The 22872-nt window shown below is 42.8% G+C and overlaps 1 protein-coding gene across 4 annotated transcripts in view; it reads left to right on the top strand.

The window, feature by feature from the left end:
• Positions 1-853: 853 nt before the first annotated feature.
• mark1 (MAP/microtubule affinity-regulating kinase 1) overlaps positions 854-22872 on the top strand; it is a 31535-nt gene continuing 9516 nt past the window's right edge. The window contains exons 1-8 of one of the 4 annotated variants that reach the window (XM_035945282.2): positions 854-1221; positions 3743-3943; positions 9313-9366; positions 18331-18379; positions 19086-19151; positions 19431-19501; positions 20796-20852; positions 22409-22645. In XM_035945282.2, coding sequence (XP_035801175.1) covers positions 1171-1221; positions 3743-3943; positions 9313-9366; positions 18331-18379; positions 19086-19151; positions 19431-19501; positions 20796-20852; positions 22409-22645 — 786 coding nt within the window. In that variant the 5' untranslated portion in view covers positions 854-1170. The remainder of the gene's footprint in view (positions 1222-3742; positions 3944-9312; positions 9367-18330; positions 18380-19085; positions 19152-19430; positions 19502-20795; positions 20853-22408; positions 22646-22872) is intronic. The other 3 variants (XM_023263890.3, XM_035945283.2, XM_023263891.3) reach the window with 3 other exon arrangements.

The following is a 22872-nucleotide window of genomic DNA, read 5'->3' as shown; positions in this document are numbered from 1 at the left end:
CCACAACAATGCCTCAGAGACAAAGAAGAGGTGACATCTCACACAAGACACACAATAATGGGCATTAACACTGCGCATACCTCCCTGCAGTATGACATGTCAGCGTATTCAGAACTTATCAGACAACAGGATGAAAGCTGAGCAAGTGGAGTCGGCGTGACATTTACTGAGGATTACCCAATGTGCAGGAACAGCCTGACACCTAGTGGACAAACCGCGTGTGCGCATGTCACGTCGTCACCACCACACCTTGGAAATAAACAGGTAATGATGTCATGGATGAAAAATACAAAAAGCTGCGTCTTGGAGGGTGCATATTTCGCTTCCTACTCACTCCCAGAAAAACAACTGTTGCATTATCAATTAGAAGTGCAGGATCAGTGAGGAGAGGGGGTGTAATGCTGAAATGATCCAACAGATGGCAAAGTCTGTCCAGTTTAGAGGGTGACACAGGCCTTGTGCCAGAGCTAGGCCTCTCTCTGGACACCTCATTGTCATATTCACATGAAGGAGTGAATCGCTGGATTGCTTGGAGAGATCAGATTTAAATCACAAGGAGGTGTAAGAAAGTCATGTAAATTTAACTGTTATTCAGTTAATAGTGAGTTTGCATGACGATTTATTTCTGTATGGTCATTTAGAAGTAGCATGGAGCTTGTGCACGCTGTGACAGACACCGATCCAACTGTGCGTAAACTGTTTTCAGGTGACTTGAATGATGAGCAGCAAAGAGAAGTCAAATGGAGTCTGTGCGTAACAGAGAGAGAAATCCCTCCATCCTTCCTGGTGGGAGGTTTGAGATGAGCTGCGCAGACCCATCCGCTATCGACGCATCTTCCTGGCCTGCCCCCCACCCTCTCTCTCTCCCTCCCTCTCTCCCTCCCTCTCTCTCAGTCTCTCTTTCCTCCCTTTCTGTCTGCCACCAGCCTACCTGAAAGGGAAGTGCACAAAGCCAATAAGAAAATCTGGCGCGCCGGCTGGGCCCTGTGCTCGCTATGCTGCGGTAAAAGGACGAACACCGGGCCGCTTATTTGCGGTGTTTACAGGGGATGTAGAGAGAGACAAGAGGCACCGCTCTCCCCCCACCCCTCTCCGACGGACCGCAGCCGCGTCTGCTCTGCTCTGCCCAGCCCCGCTGCATCGCCGAGCGGCCCTGCGAAGCAACACAAGATGTCTACCAGAACGCCATTGCCCACGGTGAACGAGCGGGACACCGAGAATGTAAGTGTTGCTGTCCGGGGCCGCGGGAAGGAAGGAAGGAAGGAGGGGAGGACGCCGGTTTGGTTACGCGCGGGGGGGAACAATAGTACCCGGGGATGTGGTGGTTATTTTTGCGCACTGGTCGGTTGCAGGTTAATGCTTCTGGAGGCTACAGGGTTGCTCGACCAATGAGCTCTCCGGCTTTTTCCCCTCACCCTCCTTACCGGGAATAATACAAGCGTGGAATAACCTAGAATTAAAGTGCAGCCACGGTTCTGTCTGTCCCACTTTCTGTGCACAATAGCCCCAAACAACGCACTGCGTCAGTACTATGTGGTTGGAGAATGAAACCGTTGCCTCTGTGGCCTGTGAGGAAAACGGTGTTGCTCCTCTCGTGCAAACTGGGGGTATTTTCTAGTCCACGACGTCAATATTTAGGGAGGGTGGGGGAGGATGTTGCCCTACTTATCAATTGCAACGCTTGGTAGCATCGCAATGTGACATCCATCACCTATTGGGCCCTGTTGTAACTGCACGCTCAGTGCTGAGGAGGAGGAGGAGGAGGAGGAGGAGGGAGCGTGTTGTTATTCACCATTCTGCTGCCACGACACTGATGAAGCTGAAGCGGCACACAGGCATCGCTTTATGTTCACAGGGCCAGAGAAATGACTTAAATCGGCGCAGATTCCTCACTCACCGTGTGAAGGAATGTTTATGAACAGCCACCCACTCCTGCTTATGGCGCACAGCATCATAGCCAAATGGCTCTTTGGAGATCAGTTCAGATGAGGACTGCTGTAATGCTGACAGGCTCTGACATATCTGGGTGTTTTTCCTGGAAACAGAAGCCTCCTTATATTCTAATGTCTTACAAGCACAAACTGGAAATGGCTGGAAGCGTTGTTTTAATGGTTTGCCTGTTCCCAGATTTGGAAAAAAAGGGGGTTTTATCTTTTCTCCACATTCCAGAGCAGGGGATAAAGTCATTCTTTCTAGTTAAGTTATATAACTTAACAAACCCTAATGTTAACGTCACATGATGATCTGAGATCCTTCTCTGATGATTTACCAGTGTTCAGTAATGCATTGGGGAGTGCTAATGTAACCGTCTACTGCTGCTTCCAGACATAAACTGCTAGGTGGCTATTAAAGCGCTGCCTCAACATCACCGGCAGTAGCCAGCCAGCCCAGCCTGCCTCTGTTCGACTCCAGCACAGCAGCCCCAGGGCCCACTAGCAGCTGAACTGCATTGCATAACATCTTATTACTCAGAGAGACGAGTGGCTTTTAGTGCAGCAAAACAGAAGCAGCTCTATCCTGGCTTTCTTATTTTTATGTGTGTGTGTCTGCATAGGTGTGTGTTATTCTTTATGTCTGGTCTCCCTGAAGACATCAAGTCAGTGGTTGGAGGTTAATGGACTCATGAGTGAAACCAACTTTGTGCATTAATCAGGCGTAAGGGCTCCGAGTCACTTACATGGCTGTCCGAACATTCCTCAGTTAATTTGGAGATACTGGAGCCAAGCCAAGTGTATGTTGGTGTGAACACGTGTGGCTAAAGGATGACTGATGTGATGCAAAGTTGATCGAAAGACCAGAAGTCACAAATAAGAGAGAAAGTGTAAGCCAATTTAATGCTGACCTAAACTAGCTTTTGGTGCATTGGAAACAAAAAATGCTGTCTCTAGCTGCCATCTAATCTAAATGTCTCTTCTCTCAGTGGGGACTGCATGCTTACAGCATAGCTGTCCCCCTGTCAGGATGTAAGTTAGCCAAGGTGATGCACGCCCTGCTGGGTGTAGCGTTTCTCTGGTGAAACGGGAGCAGGGGAGCCTGGGTAACCAGACCGAGGCTCTATTCGCCGGCTGGGTGTGGCGCTCGGGAGCAGAGGATCATGGGATCTCTGACCTGGACTGACATCAGCAGCTGCTGTAGAGGAGACAAATCAGACCAGAGGAGACTGCGCATAGCCCGTGCCAGCATTGTACTTATAGCAAGCTGTTCCTAATTCACCTTCACATGCCGTATCACAGGGACTGGTTCAGCTGCGGCGCCATTAACGTTGTTATAAGAAAAAGTGAATGAACTGCACGTTTTTGTAGGTTTTCTCAAAGGCACGCTGTCAAAGGAGTTCATTGTCTCCTGTTATTGAATCTTGTGGATGATAAGGTCTTTAGGTTAGGAGGTTAAGGTGTCACAGAGGGAGAGGAGGGAACCTGATTCTACACACTTCCCCACTGAGCAGAAAACGTCTTTCTGTGTCTCTCTATAAATGTACTTATATATGCTCAGATACATATTCACACATGCAACTCTGGATCCAATTCTGGGACTCAGTTATTGGTTTGTGTTTGCACAGTGGATATCTCCACACAAACCTCCACTGCATCATTCTGCTGCATTCCATCTATGTGTGCAGCCTGAGTAGAAGAGGAAGGGAATTAGAGCGTGTGCCAGACGTGTAGTGTTGTAGTGTGTCTGTGTAAATCCGGTAGAGGATGAGGATGTCGCTGAACTTCTGACGTGTGACTTTTCCCCGCAGCACTCGTCAGTGGACGGCTTCGTCGAGCCCCCGGTCCCCCCGACAAAGTCTGCGAGTCGCCACAGCCTGCCGCGATGTCGCAACTCTTTCACCTCCACGGAGGAGCACCCTCATATTGGCAACTACCGCCTTCTCAAGACCATTGGGAAGGGGAACTTCGCCAAAGTAAAACTGGCGCGACACGTCCTGACTGGACGAGAGGTGAGACAAGTTTTTATCTGTATTCTACAAGTGATATACTGTTCGGTCTGTTAATGAGGCATTATTCATGGCAGAACTTGCTATATCAGCTTGACTCTGCTAAGACTGCGGCTCACTATTACATACTACACTACTGTACTAGCTTCCCACACCCATGTTTACATATTTACTTGCTTGTTTTGGCTAGTTTAAAAACTATGCTGCACTTAGCGTCATGGAAAACTAAGATTTGGCCTTCAAAATAATTTGAGTTGAGTAATTGTTCCAGCTCTGGTAACGAGGCAAAAAGGCTCACTTAAAAGAAAAATATTTCAAATTGAAGTTTAATTTTATGCCTCCACCAGAGAGGCCAGCGTGTGGATAAAAGCTGGTGTGATTTTCTGTTTTAAAAATTTTTTTTGCTTTATCCACTCTTTGGTAAAAAAAAAGATTACAGTTGAGCAGGACATCAATTTGCTCCGTGTTAAACCTTGTCAGGAGAATGAATGATCTCCTGTCGGGACATTATCACACTTGACCACGCTATTTTTCTCAGTCAGGTCAGTTCAAGATCTGTCTCTCTCTCTCTTTCACACGCACTCATATGCTGCTGAGCTGTCAGAGTGATAGACGTCCTGCTTTGGTGTGTTGGTAATTAAAGCTCCTGTTTCCCTGAGGAGAAAACAATGACCTGCGATCTGTTCACTGTCTTTCACTCAACAGGACCTACAGCATTCACTGACAGCTCTGATCCACCTCTGAGGTCCTCTCATGTCTCTTGCCTCCTTTTACTACCCTCGGTTTTATAAACTACAGGGTCATATCAGAGCACCGAGAGCACACATGTCCTCGCAGGTCCGACCGCTTACAGTTTGATCCGTTCTGCGTCCTTTAATGCTCATGTTAAACAGGCGGATTGAGTATGCTGCCCACTGTTTGCGGAGAAGGTCAGGCGCTGCTTTGTGTGCCTGAGAGCCTCTGCTGGCTCATCAGAATGCAAAGACATGGATCAGAGTGAGAGAGAAAACAGGTGGAAAGAACATCACCCACTAAAACTGATGCTATCTCATCTTGAGCCTGGCAAGTCTCTTACCAAGTGCAGATTTTCCTCACAGCTTTCAGGAATAAAGGTTTAACTCTGTAGAAAAACACAGAAAGGACCAAAAAAAACAAAGGGAGGTGAGGCAGTGCAGCAGTCGGTTCTAGGTGACAGTGTCCTCTATCTGATGAAAGATGTGGACACACATCATACATGCTCACCTGCACTGATGGAAGCATTTGTCTCGACTATGTACCGTTATCCCTTTACTAAACAGGGATGGGTGGTGACATAATATCAATTCAATTACTGACATTTCTGTAAACTTTTCTGACCATATCATGTTGGAATTTTACAGGATTTTGTTCTTACACCTGTGAAAATCAAGTTTTTTAGCTTGGTGTTATGTCCATATGCTCTTTGAGACATATAAGTACACAGATTTCCAGGCTTTTATACTTAATAAACCTAAAGAATGGGTCTTGCCAGCTCCATGGGTGGGGCTTTCTGTGGCATTATTCTTCTTCGCAGAGTCAGTTTCTGGGTCAAACACGTATGGCTGAACTACTTGAATATTTCAACTCGACATTGTATAAGGTAGAATATCTTAACAGTGTGTGCACAGTGGTGAGCTCCAGCTACAGCAAGTGGGGAGAGTTGGATATAGCTTCAGGGACTTTATAGATCCTTATATATCGGAAGCAATGGTGTAGGGTTGCATCTCAGCCACTTATAGTCAGGAAATTGGAAAAAATAGCATCTTAATATGTATCTCCGATGCACAGAGATGAGCTTTTAGACTTTAATTCTTTGTTGTTAAAACTTTTGAAGGTTTTGCTTTACATGTCAGCAGAGCAGAAGACAAATTTACACAGAGAGCCAAATATAGACGTGAAGACAAGAACAAAGCCGTGCAAACATGAACATACAGCTGAAACTGCACAGCTCAAGAAGTAAACGTCAGTGTCAGGAAGCTGGAATCGACATTCTGCTGTCAGAAATAGTCTGCATAAAGTTATTAGTGTTGGCATGCGTGAAACATAAAGAGGATATTATGTGTTCTTCTGCATTTTATGTGTTGCAGTGTTTCAGGCATGCCACACAGGCCTGCTTCTTACCTAACAACAGTGATGCCTTTCTTCTCTTTGTCAGAGCGCGACCTTATGCTCTGAGCTATGCTAAAATAGTTCCCTTTGGCGCATGCACACATCATGACCCTGCGGTTGTGGAAAAAGAGCTCAGAGGGAAAAATCAAAATGCAGAGGAACACGTTAAAACACTTCAGCACACAAGTGATGCTATGACTAAGTTTCCCCTCTATCGGAATAATCACATGCGTTTTATGAGCGCGCCCGATCACAAGACCTGCGTACATGGAGGAGCATATGGCCGCTGGGTTACCAATGCGCTGAATAATTAACAGTGATGCACATTGCCCTTCTGTCACTGCGGAGCTGAATTATTCACCCTCAAATCCATTACAGTGAGCGCACGCAATTTGGTGTATGATGTGATGCCGTCCGCACGTTCGGCAAATCTGAGGATCTGCAAACAAAAAGCTAAATATTTACACAGTGTCACGTAGAGGAAACGCAACGAGTCTTTCCGACTCATTCAAAGGAATTAGCGGTAGTTCGAGGACGGTTCTCTAGCTTCTGCAGACGCACACCTGAGTTTTGTGCATGACGGGAAGGGAGTCTGTCTGTGCACCTGCCCACCTAAGACAAGCTACAAATAGACACCGCCTGCATACTTCTACATGTAGTCCGCCTTTCTGTTGTCTTCCACTTTGCTTTCTCTTCTCCCTGCTAGACTTTTCACCGCCGCTACATTTGGAGTTTAGCTACTTGGCTTTTAAATGGAATTAAACGTCCTGCCAACCTGCGCTGGAGGTCTTCGGGAAAACCCGGCTCAGGATGAAGAACCTGTATTCTCTCCATCATGACTCAGCATTTTGCATTCTGCTTTTCCCCCTTAACAGGCTGCTTGGGATTTGAGCCAGCGTCTGCATCCACTGAAGCACGCTTATTAAGCTCTCATACGGCCAGAGTCACTCTAATGCTGTTATGATAAATTGCAATTAGTGCTGTTTTGGTATCATTTATCTTCAAAGGCAGTTATTCCCCCTTCCTCCCTTTGACGGGAACTTCTGAGTTCAGGGTTGAAGTCTCTGTATCTGTATTAGAATATGCACAATGGCAAAAAATAAAATGTTTTAATGCATAATACGGAACATTTTGGAGAAGGGAGTGAAAAGGCAGCACTTGGTGGAGCAGTGTCTCTTTATACAGCTCAGAAGACAACAAAAAAAACTTAAATTTTCAGAAAATATTTTACTAGATATTTAATTTGGTTAATCTGATTTGCGACCTTGTGTCTGTATAAAATTGTACAGACATTCAGTTCTTGTCCTGTGTTTTAATTCATGAAGACAATTACCAAGGCTGTACTTTGTGGTCTTATTAATTTGTACGGAATGAAAAACATATCATCAGAGATATTTAGTTGAGAGACTGCTAGAAAATCTGGTGAGAGATGGGTGTAACTAAATTTCCTGACCGGATTCGAACCAGGCATGTTGTGGCTCTTTGACCACAAGGTCACTATGATTGTTGATTGGTGGCAACGCTTAAAGACACATCCATATGGTGCTTTTTTATATGATAGAAGCTGCATCATGAGCGAAATAAGCAGCGGGCACCATTTCTGAGCATTTACTCCTTGAAACTGCAGCGTAACAATTAAAGCCAGTATTACAACTTGCCATTGTTTAGGGTAGTTTTATGGTGTTTGAGCAGAGTCTTGGGTGAGCTGGTGTGCTCAGGCTGCAGCGATTGGTGAGGGATGGAGGGACAGACTTTCCAGAGCTGCACATTCAAGAGGAAGCAACGGTGTAGAGCTACATCTAAACCATTTTACTGTAGTAAGGGATTTTTTTCCGTATCAGATTTATTAAGTGCGTAACTTAGATGCACAGACCTGAGTTTCTACAAGTGACATCAACAACCAGAGAGAGACTTCAACCTTTTTAAATTTGCAAAACTACCCAAACTTCTGCTTCAGCCAGCAAATCACAGCTCTATCTGGACTATTACTGCAACCCAAGTCATACATTATAATAATACTATGCAAATTTAATAATTACAAAAATTTGTGAGGCAACATTTGGACAGTTTGTCTACAAGAAATGTAACATTTTATTCCAATTTGTGCTGCTAGTGGAAAAAAAAAGTTGAAGGTGTGTACTGATTAGATGCCAATCAGACTGTTGCTTTGAGATGCTACTGACAGTTTCAATTTTGTAAAAACAGTACAAAAGTTAAGGAAAATGCTATTCATTGATTTTTCTTTTTATGCTGCCAAAGCCGTCACAATTTCAGAATCAAGAGTACCTCACATTTTCCTGTTCAGACAAGACATCTTCATATATGTTCAGGTGTTTCTGACAGAGTATAATGAATGTTTGCTTCAGTACTCAGCATGCTGTAGATCAGTGTGCAGATGAATTCATTAAAAAAAATATATTTTCGACCAACTACCAGCATCATCCTTACAACCCTATGTCTTCCTCGGTGTCGCTGAAAACGATTTACTGCTAATTAAAACGTTGACATTCATGTTTATTTATCCATTCTTAAGTCTCTGTGACACTGTACAAAAACTAATTGTTTGTGGGGTGGCGGTTTCATATGCATTGCAGTGTAATCCCATTATATTGTAAAACTGCTCTGTCAATCACTTATCAGCATAATGTATTGGCTTCCTGGTGAGTCTGCAGAATGGCTCAGCTAGTGGTTTTGTAAAAGCTGCTGAGCTCTGGGAAAATGAGGAGAGCAGGTCTGTTTCGGTGTGCACTTTGGGGTGATTACTGAGATGGATGGATGAGGCTGCTGCAGATCACCGACCTACAGAGTCAAACACACCAACACCGGCCGGGCTGCCACACAGGGCCAGTTCACCTAAAGCGCTCTGTCTGCCTCTTTGTCTGTGTGTAATAGCTCCTGTTTTATAGTATATTCAACATCAAGAACAAACAGATCATCCTGCTTTTTTTTTGTCTCTGCCAGTCAAAGCTTCATCTCCTCAAAAATTACTGAATAGAGCAGCTTTAAGGTGTGTTCAGACTGAATGCACTGATTCAGCTGTGACATGTTTTGACAAAGCCACCTCACAGCAGAATAGTGAAATAATGAGGATCGTTCATTTCCACACAGGCTTTCACTGCACAACCAAAACGCAAATACAGAATTAATTTTGACATCTTGGTTATCTTTTATCTCCTCCTGTCTGCATCCCCCTTCCCTCCCCTCCTCTGTTTTCTTCTGTCTTTGTCCTCCTTTTCTCTCTTTAGGTGGCGGTGAAGATTATAGACAAAACCCAGCTGAATCCAACCAGCCTACAGAAGGTGAGTTAGAGTTTTTTTTATTTTTTTTTTAAATTTATGGCCACATGGTAACATTAGTGTCTTGGTTACAGTGCTCATGGCTTTTCCATTAGTCATTCCTGAGTTCTTGCCGCTCTGTTTCGTTGCTCTTTGAACTCAGGATGTGCTGTTTTACATAATGTAATCAGATGTAGTCAGGAGAGACCACAAGGCTTGTTTAATCTCCAGCCACCCTCCAGCGCCTCCCCTCTCTCCCCTCGCTTCACTCTTGACTTTGTTGGTTTGTGGTTAGGAGCGGCTAAAAATACCCTCGCTGGCCTGTTTGCCACTTACCCTTGTCTAGCAGTCATAACCAATTAGAACGAAGGGGTTTGGGACCGCTTCCTGATTACTGAGTCTCAATCCAGCTTTTTCTGCTGATTAAACGCGCACAAACACACACACACACACACACACACACATCTATACGCATACAATCCTCGTGGCAGATTAGACTATGTGGAAGGAAAGCGGCCGCTGCTACAGTGCGAGCCAGCATCACCTACTGCGAGCCTAAAAATAAATCAGGTGTGCCGCTGACTGACAGGAATTCTTTTCATGGTCGTGACATTATCAGCTCACCACGGCTGCTCTTTTCCTTTTAGCGTTTCGTAAAAGATGAACAATTTGTTAAGCGAGTGGCGACTTGTTATAATAATAGACCATTATAACCACCACGCCTACTTAAACGGCAGCTGATGTCTCTCTGTGAGCCACCAAGGGTGAGAGAATATTGCTCCACCAAGCTTCTTAATGACAAAATAATACCAACAATTAGCTTCTCAAAAAATGTCTGCCACCTCGCGTTGGTCTGGGGGTTAGACGAGCGCACTCAGTAAGTACAGAAGGCTTGATAATCAAGCTCAGTGTAAATGTGAACAGCTGATCTGAGACCAAATGTGGTTAGTGGCTGAAGTCTTACTTGTAGATCTGTAAAAACAAGGCAGTTTGCAGTCTGTCGAGGCATTTCTAGAGTGATTATGTTCTTCGCATTGTTCTGCACGAGCAAAACACATCTGCAATTGTCTTGGATCTTAATGAGATCTGACTGCAGCTCTTTAGCCAATCAGTGCGAACGCGCTGTGAGAATTTCAAGCTCTCGGTTCCGTGCTCATCTAATCTGACTGAGATAAATTTCATTGTGCGAGCTCTTTTGTTTAACAGCCCGTTGTGTGGTTTCCTAATCTGCACACACAGTGGAGTAATGAACATTTGGAGGTGTTGTGTATGTGCAAGCGTGTGATTGTGCGTCTCAATCCACTGTGACTTCACCAGCTTGGGTCTTGTCTAGGTCATGGGTGGTTTCGTACCACTGGGGTTGGGTTGTCCGCTGCCTGGTGATGAACGTAGCAGGGCAGATGTATCATGTGAGCCTGCAGACCAATCAGGATCTCTGTGATCAATTATTCAGTGGGCCTTTCAGATGTCAGCTGCAGTAGACCTCAGAGGGTCAATATGGAGGAGTCTTATAGCTTTTTATGGGGGATGAGCTGTTATTGATGATATAGCACGTACACACATTAGAAATTGCATGTACTTGTGCAGATATGTTAAAGTCCATATTCGTGTATCTGTATCAAATGTAGAGACTTGTATGCATGTCTGTATATGACATTATATATGTATATAATGTCCTCTGTAATAGTATACAGATGTGCCATCTGCAATGCAGAAGCTTGTCTTATAATGCAGCAGTCGTCTCCTGGATTGAATCGATTGTCTCATTGAGTCAGAGTGTCCTATGCTATCCTTGTGGAAGCTCTACTATGGATGCATTAAAGGAAACATCCACCTTGGTACAGTTTTTACGTGGTTACTCTTGTGACCTTTAACCAGAAAAATAATACCTGGAAAAAACAAGGACATAATCAATCACTGGCTCGCTGTCCTGGATTTTAGAGGTTTGTTGTGCTGCTGGTTGTGCTGTTGATTGCAAATAATGGCCTTGATTTTCAGAAATAATGACAAGAATTGAACGAAACAAGTATGGGTCCACAGAATTCAAAGTCACTGCTTTAATATAACCAGTAGAGTTCATTTTCCCCTCAAACAATCTTCATTTCTAAGTATGAAAATGTAAAATACAATCAAATATTTTTAGTTTTTTTAAATGGATAAATTCCAGCTTGATGCTTTCTCTGGGTTGAATGATATGGGAGTCTCAGTTGTCGGTACTGATTAGTAGCATTCAACAAGACTAACAACCAATATTTAAATCTGCAATGTGTTTACAGCAAAAATTTAAATCTTGGTGTCAAAATTCAAAACAGCACAAGCTACCGCACAAAATGTCCCTGAAATATTTTTGTTATATGTTTTACATATGTTTAATCAGAAGAACTTTTCAGCACTTATCCTTCAGTATTGATTGGCTATCACTTGTGACATATAGCCAATCAGATACAATAACAAAGATCAGAGACTGTTGACTACAGTCAGAGAGAGGCAGCTGCATCAGAGAGGAAGTAGCACATTTTAAAATTGTTTTATTTTATCGATTCTGCTTAGAATAATACTGATAGTACTAGTTACAAAAAAAAGGCTAAATATAGGATCCCTTAATCAGCCAGGTTGAAAATCAGTCAACCCTTAGTACTGTCTGCAGCCTTAGTCTTAAGCAATTCTTGCTGACATTAGTTATTCCAGTGTTTTTGCTCAGGCTGATAGTTCTGTTGGAAGCATTCTTCACATTTAAAAGTCTACACTGACTTTCACTATGTTCCCTGGGACTGTTGGGGCTACTCTGCTCGCACTGCTCCTACTCTGACCCCTTATACTGGGAGAGCACCATGGAATGGATGTAAAATTCAAGAAACCACATGCAAAATTTCCCCTCTGACTTCAGTGACATAGTGGTAGTTGTAGGTCTACAACACAGCTTCCTGGACAATAAATTGATAGTATACATTTTAATGTACAAGTTATTTCTTGGGGCAGCTACAAAATACAGGCATAATTACTGAATACGTGACTCAGGCATTTTCCATAGATGCATAGGACAGGTTGAAGGACTGTCTGATCCCATCTCCTTCTCTTGCTTTGCTCTGAAGTTGGTTTAGACATTTTGGACCCATGCGTGCAATTGACTGCGTAACGTTGGTGTCATAGTGCTGCTTTTTATTTATGATTCTGTTTGTCAGTGTGGGTGAGCGAGGTTTGGAGATTTGGCTGCATCACTCCTCTACTCACTGTTAACGGCGACTGTTTCATGCTCGCCTGTCAAAATGCCACTGATGTCTCTTTTTATGGTCTCAGAGGAGCCGGGCTTTGGGCTCACCATCTGGCACTGTAGGCACAGCCAGCGCTCTGGCAGATCCTATACATGCACACACACAAACCTGCCATACAGACGGAAGCTCTTTGGTTAAGGCAGAAGGCTCTCGTTGGCAGTACCTCAGTTTTATTGAGAGTTTTGCCAACATTTTCCACACATGCACACACTCCTGTACCTGTGTGCAACCTCGAATCCACTCATTTACACAAACAAGCATCCTCTCTCACAGGAGAATTTGTTTTATTTCACATCACAGATAAGCAGAGATGGAGTCGATCGCTTCTGTTATGTGTAGTCTGATGTTCTCCTCCAATTATTTGATTTTAAATAGAGGTTTGCAGGGGCCAGAATGTGAGTCATGGGGTTAGCATGAACCTCTGGCCTGTTCCTTTACGGCCCGTTGCCCCTGGTGTCACTTTGTGGTGGTTGCAGCCGAACAGGAAATGAGGTCAGCTGAGCTTCCAAAGCACCTCCTTAGATCCACCACAGGAAATGCATCACATGTCATCTGCGGTCAGGGATGTTGATGTTGTCATGGTTTTTAGGCGTTTTAGCCCTAAAATAGGCCTCTCTGTTAATCCCCTCTTTTACTGAGCAAACAGTGCTCTCATCCCACCGCCCACTGCTCCCGCTCTCTTTGTAATCTGTAAATAAGAGTCGCTTCTTTTCATTGCTTCAACAACATCGACAAAATATTAAAGGTTATACGACATGCTGGTAGGGTTGTAAAAGTAACATATAGATATAGAAATCTATGTGGAACATTTATTAAACAAGTAGGATGTTTTAAGTAGAGTCCGACTGATATGTTGGATGGCCTATCGCAGATAACAACAATAAAAATGATCTTTTTTTTTATATAGCACTTTTCAGAATCATGGTATGTATGTTTGTGTCTGATATGTACCAAAGTGAAAGCATATTGCAGAAAAAGATGCTTGGGGTAACTTAGATTTGGTGATCTCATATAGTTTGTCCAGTAGAGCATCGCCATAGTTTCCAATAGTCTCTACACTGCCTGCAGCACATGTAGCAGAGCACACGTCTCAGCTGAGCAGACGCTGTCGGAGTCGAGCTGTGTCTTCACAAGTTTGTGAAATTCATTGCTGGGAAGTTAATAGATATTGAGTCCATTATTTTCCATTTCAGCATAAGACAAACATGCTGATTATATATTTATGTACTTAAAGAATCTCTACAGATATATCAATATGGAAGTTCTTACTCCCTGAAAATTAATATCAGCATTAACCCCAAACGATCCTGTGCCATGCGAGTTCTAGTTAAGTCACTCTACACTTTAAGTTTTAGCTTTAATCGGCCTTCCTGTGAATCTGTAACTCCTCTGCTTGCCTCTTTCAGCCAGTCACCATGTGGAGCTTGCACTGAGCATAAATATAGTACCAAGTCCCTGGTTGTTTTTGTCCCCTGACAGTTCCAATAAAGTTTATTCAAACAAGATGTCTGTGTTCTCAGTGTTGATAAAAAGAGAGAAATGCAGCATTAATTTGTGCAGACTTTAAAGCCAAAACTGCACGGCCGGATTTGAATGTTAATTTACATTCGTTATGAGTATACTGCTTTGTCTTAATGGACGTTTCTTATTTGATTTATTATTATAACTATTTAGTACTGAATACATACTGAACCATGACTCCAGAACTGACACCCATATCGAACTGTGAATCCCGTGTACCTTTACAACCCGACATGCTAAATATGCTGTTTCAGACCATATTCAAGCTTGTGCTGTTAAAATGCAGGACACACTCACTTTTGGAAAAAATGGAACCTTTTAGCTTATGTCTCAGTGGAGAGAGTAAATGAAGCGACAGAAACACTGTCGGCTTCTCCAAAAATACTGTCTCCTCTCTCGACAGAGCTGCAGCGCTAACCTTCAGTCTTGTTGTCTTATATCTGAGTATGGTTTTATGTTTTCTGGTTTTTAATGCGGCCAGAATGTGTTTAGAACAACATACGGTGACTCCGTTTGTGTATTTTCTGCCAGTTGCGAAAAGCCCAGCATGGGGTCAAGCTCTCTTAATGGCCGTTGTTTACGTCTGTCTTGCGCCTGCCACTCTGCATTAGCCAATGAAATGCTGCCAAGCCTGTGGGCCAGAGGAGCTTTGGTCTGGTTCAGATGAGTGGAATGTGATTGGACAGACAGCCGTGTTGTCTGAGGTGAATCATAATACAAATCAAATGTTAAGGCTGCTAAGATATGCAGGGATTTACATGTTGGTGGATATTTTCAGTGCTGTCAGGCTTTGATTAGGAGTTAAAATTAACTTCTTGGGAAGCGAGCTGCAAACTTTTCTGTTGGTGTTGCGGATTATGAATAACAAGTGGCACATCTTTGCAGAGGCAGATAGCGATAGTGATGTGCCTTTTCTTGTTGGGGATATTTTCAGCCCTTGAGGAGTCAAGGACAGGACAGGACAGTTTATCTGAATGTCAGTGACACTTTCGATCCCTCTGTCTCCCTGTGTGTGTTTGTCTCTCGCTGTCTTTCTTTGACAAACAGCAAGCAGCGGTTATTTACTGATACTGTACATGGTTTTGAAATACTATTTGTGCACATGAAAGCACGCGCGCACACAGCCATTGGAGGGATGAGGGCTAGCCGGCTTCCAGGCTACTCATCCTATCAATAATCTCCATGTTGAATGAGCAGCTGTGCTGCTGTGACTGAAATAGTCCAGCCAGTTCCTGTAAGTGTTCCCAGTCTGATATCTGCTCCTTCTGCATGGGGACTCTGCAGTAATTAAGGCTAGTTTGGGAGTCTGGGTGCCCCTGGGTGGCTGGAAGTAGGTCACTGGCACAGACTACAGAGATTCAGGCACATTGGAAACGGTGTGTTTTCATGTGTATGATGCGCATTTCATTTTCGCTGCCATTCTAATCATTTTCTTCAACCACTATCTACACGCATGAGCTGGATTGACTGTTTTGAATCATTTTAGTTTAAAAGATATTTTTTGCTGTAAAGGACGAGTGCCTCATATTCTCACTGACTCACCGTAAAAACGGCTTCATGCCATGCTGTGACTCCCCTTTGTGCCTGTAGATATTATTGATACTAATAGTAGACTGGATCAAAGATCTCCAACTCATTATCTCCTGTAAGCCTCCATGGTGGCTCCATCCCTGTTGAGCTTGTATTGACAGACCCTGTGTTTGTTGTTGTCGTTTTCCACTGCCCTTCTTAGATTTGTTCTAATTTTTGTTTCCAAGTGGCTGCACGAGTGCTTCCCATGTGAGGGGCTTTAGGGCAATGACGCAAAAGAGAGGGAGAGGGAGAAACCAGGCAGAGACAGGAAGAGATAAGAGATGGAGATAAAAGGTCGACTCTTTAGTCCATCACTCACCCACAATAATAGAGAATTTCCGTCTTGAGCGATGTCTCATGTTGAAGCACATGCGTGGATAGATGCATATCCGAGGCTGTGACTTATGTGTTTACTCTTGTGTCCTGCAGGACATCTTCTGGTTATTGTGTCAGTGTGTTTCCACTCTAATTGACTTTGTTACCATGGGGGAACCTCTCAGTCCAACGCAGCAGCTGATGAATATGGAGCAGGGTTTGCCACACAGGAGAAGCTTCCTACTCGAAGTCATTCAGGCGTTGGGAAATTTTTGTGGAGGGAAACAGTCCCATAACAAATTCAGACCATAAAGTCTGCATGCACACGCATTCCTTGAAAATGTCAAACTTAAAATAGTTTGTCGATCCCAAGTGGAAATTTAAAATATCAAGACGCCCGGTATAATGCTGTAGAATATTGGCGGATGTAGAGCGTACAGTATTACAGATACAGTTACAGTTAGAGCACTTAAATAGATTAACTTCAAAGACTTTTTTAGAAGAATCAACTCTTGTGAATTATTGAACTGCTGAATATTATTTGGCACATATTTCCCTTCCCTTTAACATCAGGTTATCTGCACTTACAACACCGTCTTACGTAAATAATAATCCTGGTGGGATGTAATATTTTTCTAACTCGGGTTTTAATGGAATGTTCATGGACAATATGGATAAAGAAGGACTTGTTCTTTAATCCCTCAACTGCACCTTCTTGTAGGCTGTGCATGTTTAGGTCTAATGGGACAAAAAGTGTCGGAGAAAGAAAAAAGAGAGGCAGGCGGACAAGTAGAGACAGAGAACAGAAGAAAGAATTAGAGTGAGACAGAGTACCTGCATGTTCTTGAAGCAGACTGTAGCTCAGAGGTCCCACAGAGTCAGGCCTGCTCACACTGGTATAATGGCTGTGTTTGATGACCCAGAAACCGACTATCCCAGCACTTATGCAAGACCTAAATGTCATTTAGAAAACTTGCACGGACACACATTCACACACCCCAGCATTCTCCTTTTTTAACATTTGACACACTTGATAATGACATGTAGAGTTATTGTCATTTTCTTACTTTTTTTTTTTTTTGAAAGACTGCACATCAAAGCATCCCTCAAAACCTCAATCAAAGTCAGCAAATGGCAAAATCTGTGTTCTGTCTCAGGTAGCAGCAGTAGGTGCAAAATCCCAGAGCTGAAATTGAACACTCAAACGCAGCCTGGGCTCAGCTCGATGGGGAATCGGCAGAATGTAAATGATTCAACAGCACCTCTAAGTGGCTGCAGGAGCTCGTCTGACATAAACAATCACAGCAAGACTGAGGAGACATGCTTTTAAATGATTATATCTCTGAATGCTCTCCTGTCTGGATCTGTACTCAGTTGTTGAACATGGTGCACAGACAACAGGGATTATGGGATGTGATTTCCTGCTTCTCTCCTGAGACTGGATCGAAACTTTTCCCATCTTATTAATTAACAAAAAGGCACTTTGAAGTTTCTGTCATTAAGGTGGGAGTGCACCTACTGTTCTAGTGGTCCCACAGGAATCAGCAGGGAAAGAAAAATAAGCAAAGCGATCGTCGCTATAAACTGGTTTGCAGGATGGGTCCCTTAAAGTTAACCAGCTTGGGTTAAGACTGGGCACAGATTCCACCTTCAGAGCCAGAGCGGTTATTGTTCCATTTGAGTAGCACGCTTCATGGAAGAAACATGGGTTTAGAAAATGTTCTGGACTCAAACAAGTCTAGTCTTTACTCTTTCTGAGTAAAACCTTTTATAAGAGCTCAAATTGTGCTGTGTTTTGTTTTCTAGAACTGCGGAACTAACGCATCATTATGATTTTGCTTGTCTTGTTTTGCATGTCCATGATAAGATGATTATTTTAGACAACAGATAACTGACTGGCCATAAGCATGTGTGCTGTTGCTCTGCAGTGGCTGGCTGTGTGTGATGCTGCTGACTCTGGCTGTTTGGCCGGTTTGCTGGACTGCAGCGTGTCAGTTGAGTTGTAATTCTGCTCCTTATCTATGTAGGCCAGGGTTTAGTGCTGCGTTGTCACTGCATCAGTCATAATGCTTTATACAGTACAGTGGTCCCATGATCCTCAGGTCCTCTCATGTTCCTGCAGGGTTGAATACACTATCACATGTATACACACTTTGTAGTTTGTTGTGGCTGAGTTCCTTTCACTTAATCACTGTGTAAGGTCATTTTCTAACAGTGCTTTCCCAGCAGAGACAGGGTTGACTCTCTTGCTTGTAATGTGATGTGACATGTTCTTCGGTGCACTAAATGTTCCTCTGTGTCTTTACAGCTTTTCAGGGAAGTCAGAATAATGAAGATACTGAATCATCCAAATATAGGTAAGTTGAAACAGGAGCCTACTGCAGCTTGATGAATTTGGATTCTTACTTATTAGCTAAACCAATGCAACTTCCTGCAGGATTTGTCAAAGAAATACAATTCTTTCAAAAATCTATGATCATCCCTTAATTAGAATTCTCCAGTGTATGCTTTTTGCTTCCTTGTTGCTGTTTTTTTTTTGCAGAAAGTGAATTAATTTATCTATTTTTTTTTACATGGTTCCTTTACATTTCTGTTAATGGATTTTTATTTTCAAAAATAAGAGACATGTCGAGAAATTAAAGTTTTTTTCTGCATTGTTAACAGATCTTGTTTGTCATATGGAAGACCTATGAGGAAAATGAGTATATCCTCCTGCAAATTATTTATTTATTTATTTTAAAGTTAACATGCTTTTTAGAACTGCAGGCAGTATTTGGTGGTTACTGTTAAACAAAGCAATATTAACCAGAAGTAATAGCTCAAATAGAGCGAAAAAAAACATGCATCGTTTCTGACTTCTGCACAGCCAACCGCTGTCCTAATGAATCAATTATGGCATTAAACACAACGTTGTCACGGCACTGGAGACGGAGCTCGCGTGCTCAACTTGTGCAACCAGCATAAACAGTGACTACATACATTTATGTTCTGCACAGTCTCTTAAGGGAATTATTTACAACATCCCCCCTTCCCCTCTTTCTTTCTCTCCAACTTCTCCTGCAGTGAAATTGTTTGAGGTGATTGAAACAGAGAAGACACTTTATTTGGTGATGGAGTATGCCAGTGGTGGTAAGTAAAGCATAACTTTACTAAATTTGTGACATTTTTGTGCACATAATCCTGTTAAGAAGCTAAACTGCCTCTAATGCCGTATCTAGACCATCACAAATTTGCAACTCAAATCTGTTCACCATCTCAAATACAATACAGTAAATGTAAAACGTGGTGGATTACCTCAAAAGAAACATGGATGCAAGAGTAGGAAACCCCTAGTTGTGATAAAAAATATACATATATAAAACCTTCAGAATGTTCTCATTGATGATGATATATTCCTACTTTCTTCAGGAGAGGTATTTGACTATCTCGTGGCTCATGGCAGAATGAAGGAGAAGGAGGCTAGGGCCAAATTCAGACAGGTGAGTCATCACTATCGAAGCGCTCGCACCTCTGTCGTCATTCCCGTACTGTTTTCAGAGGAAGACTGCATGCACCAAGATCAAGCTTCGTCACCGACTGCAGAGGAGAGATGGAGCAGCAGATAGCTTGGTCTGAGAGAACAGGGGGTTCAGAATAACTTCCTTGTAGATGCTGCTCTGACACCTAGTGGTGCTACAGGAGCAACAAGGCATCTGCAGCAGTTTGTCGATTTGGTAGCTTTTTTAGCGCTTCCTGATGTTCTTAAAGTGATTTATTTTTTTTTATTCTGTGCTAACATACGGAAAATTTTCTTAATAAACTGTTTGCTCATGTTTAAAATATCACAGTGATGGTGTTGGATGACTCAGAGTGGGACACAGTGTGGGCAGTCTGTGTGTCTTTATGTCACAGTAGAACTCAGAATCCAGAAAGGTAAATGTGTGTCTGAGTTGCACGCAGGTGGGTGGCTTCTGTCAGAGAACAGCGTGTTTTCTGTTTGATTGATGGTTGTTGCTATTCCGGCATATGTCAGTGAAATTTTCCTGTCAGCTGTCTGCTCGCTGTGTGTCACATGGCGGCAGTGGCGTTGGCATGCGACACAGATGGGCTTGAAAAATGACAAAATTTACTTGAGAAGGATACAGCTCGAAACCTTAGATGAAGGATATAACAGTGCAGTGATACTTAGGCTGTTTTCTGTTTTGCCGCTCTTGTGGAAACAGATAAAATGTCACATCCCCTGTCCGACTGTGGACAAAGTAAAGTGTTAAACAATATTGGGGAAAGTAGAAAAAATCTGCTTAACATGTCCAAACTAACAAGAAGCCTTGTTAGTTTTAAGTGTTTATTTGCCCACAATATGACGTAAACCATAAGTAGAACATTAAGCGGACACATTTTTTTTTCATATTTTATGGTTTGTGCTGTTCAGCATCAGTGATTAGCTGATTATTCAGTTTGTCAAATGAGACGTGTTGCTGTTTTTTTCCTTCACATATGCGAATCAATTCATTATCCTTTGATTTTGGACAGCTGCTTGGGCAAAACAAAAAAATGGAAGATGTTTTTCACACTTTTTTCTATGAACTAAACAATCAAGTAAACAGTTGCAAGATTTAACTGATAAAGACCATAATCACTAGTTTCCCTCATAAGCTTTGTGAATTTTATACGTTATAATATCACTGCATCTTACTGTAGACGCTTGCAGATGTGAAAGCGCTACATATATTCTTTTCCTCTTTAGTATTTAAGGTGCATATGGTGTTTTATGATGTGAATCTTGTGTTTCAGATTGTGTCTGCAGTGCAGTATTGTCACCAGAGGAGGATAGTACACAGGGACCTAAAGGTGAGGATTTAAAGTCTTTCTGATCTCATTTCTTTGTACTGTTATCCATATCTAGGTGGATTATATTGAGAAAATATTTTGACATATAGTGGCCCCCTTGTCTATGGCGGGGGTTACGCTCCAGATCCCCCGCGATAGACGAAAATCCATGAAGTAACGACCATATTCATCTTGTTATTCCTCCACCAAGGAATGCAGTGAAGTTATGTGACCATCTGCATACGTTTGCCTGTGAATCTGTTTGTCCGTGTGCAACGTTAGTCAAAAAAGGCACTAACAGATTTGGATGAAATTTTCAGGGACGGTCAGAAATGACACAAGAACCACTTCATTAGCTTTTGGCAGTGATGCGGCTTATAGTCTGGATCCACGGATTTGTTAAGGATTTCCCATTGCGAGATAGCGGCCGGCACGGCGTCACTGTAACCATGACAACAAGTGAAGGCTGTGTCAGTTGCCTGCACGTGATTGTGATCCTACAACAAATCCGCCGCTGCCGAGTTATCGGAAATGATACAAAGAACAATTGATTAAATAAATTGTGGGGTGTTTCCGAGTCCCATCAATTCCTGCCGCCCGCTACATATTTAGGTCAGGTGATTCAGTATCTGTGCATAACGTACACATGCATAACACACGCCTGTGTTCAGTGCAAGGTCAGGGAATGAACAGTCTTGGTGGAGTATTGCGCTCTCCGAGTGCTTTTCTTGTTGATATATATTTTAAGGTTTTATAAATCGTCCTCACATACTGCACAACACCACAGAGCAATACTACGCAGCGATCAGATGTCAATGTGGAATGAACAAGGCGAGATGCTGAACGCTGCTACACATGGGAGACAGAGGAGCCTGATGCTACGTTTGCTGAGCCAATCAGTGGCCAGCGCTGTACGCTACACATTTTATTTCGATTAAATATTCTTTCAATATGTTTTAATTAGTATTTTTTAAATATTGTTTTCAATTTTTTAGGCTAGAAAATGCTTATTTTACTGCAAAAATAATTAAAATAATGTAGTGATTGCAGAGCTGGTCGCTATGACTGAACTGTTGTGCTGCAGTGCACCATGGGAGTTCGAGGTGTTGGGGGTTTAAATGTCATTATTGTGGTTTATGTTAGTGTTTCGGTGTTATTAGTGTTTGTGATTTATTCTGTTTTTGTGGTTTAGTGAGCCTAGTTAGTTTGGTTAAGGGTTATGTTGTCAGGACCATGAGTGTGAAGTGTGTTTGATGACTTCCTGCCACATTTTCAATACTGCCGACGTCTGTGTCAAAATAAAAGCATCTGGCAGTTGCATAGTGCATAAAAAGCAGATATCTGTTCTCCAGTGTTGTTCTTAAACGCAGCTCACCACAATAATAAATACATAGAAATGTCTGTATTGCAAAATTCTGCAATATAGTGAAGAATCCGCAATACCAAATGCAAATCCACGATACAATCAGACCGCAAAAAGTGAACCGCGATACGGTGAGGGACCACTGTATTGTCATTTTCTTTCAGTGTTAATAACTTGATGATCGTAATGCTTTGCCCCTGTTTCCCCGCTGCAGGCAGAGAACTTATTGTTAGATGCAGATATGAACATCAAGATAGCCGACTTTGGCTTCAGCAACGAGTTCACTGTAGGCAGTAAACTGGACACTTTCTGTGGCTCCCCGCCATACGCTGCTCCTGAACTCTTCCAAGGAAAGAAGTACGATGGTCCAGAAGTGGACGTCTGGAGTCTTGGGGTTATCCTCTACACACTGGTCAGCGGGTCCCTGCCCTTTGATGGACAGAACTTAAAGGTGGGTTCCTGTTCTATCAGTTATCAAAGTCTGTGTTCAAACGACAGAAGAATGCAAAATTTTTAAAACTAAGTAGTGATAAGCCATACTTTCCAGGATAAAAGCAGTTTGTACTGAAGTGTTTTCCCCTCAACATACACGTCAATGAAGGGCTCAGTACAAATGAAATGAAATACTTTTCTAATCGGGGAAAATTACACATCTGACTTTGAAATATTCACCTTTGT

This window comes from Amphiprion ocellaris, chromosome 16 (assembly GCF_022539595.1).
Source record: "Amphiprion ocellaris isolate individual 3 ecotype Okinawa chromosome 16, ASM2253959v1, whole genome shotgun sequence".
Classification (NCBI taxonomy): domain Eukaryota; kingdom Metazoa; phylum Chordata; class Actinopteri; family Pomacentridae; genus Amphiprion; species Amphiprion ocellaris.
Note: the sequence above shows the minus strand (reverse complement) of the source record. Positions and strands in the feature narration are given on the sequence as shown.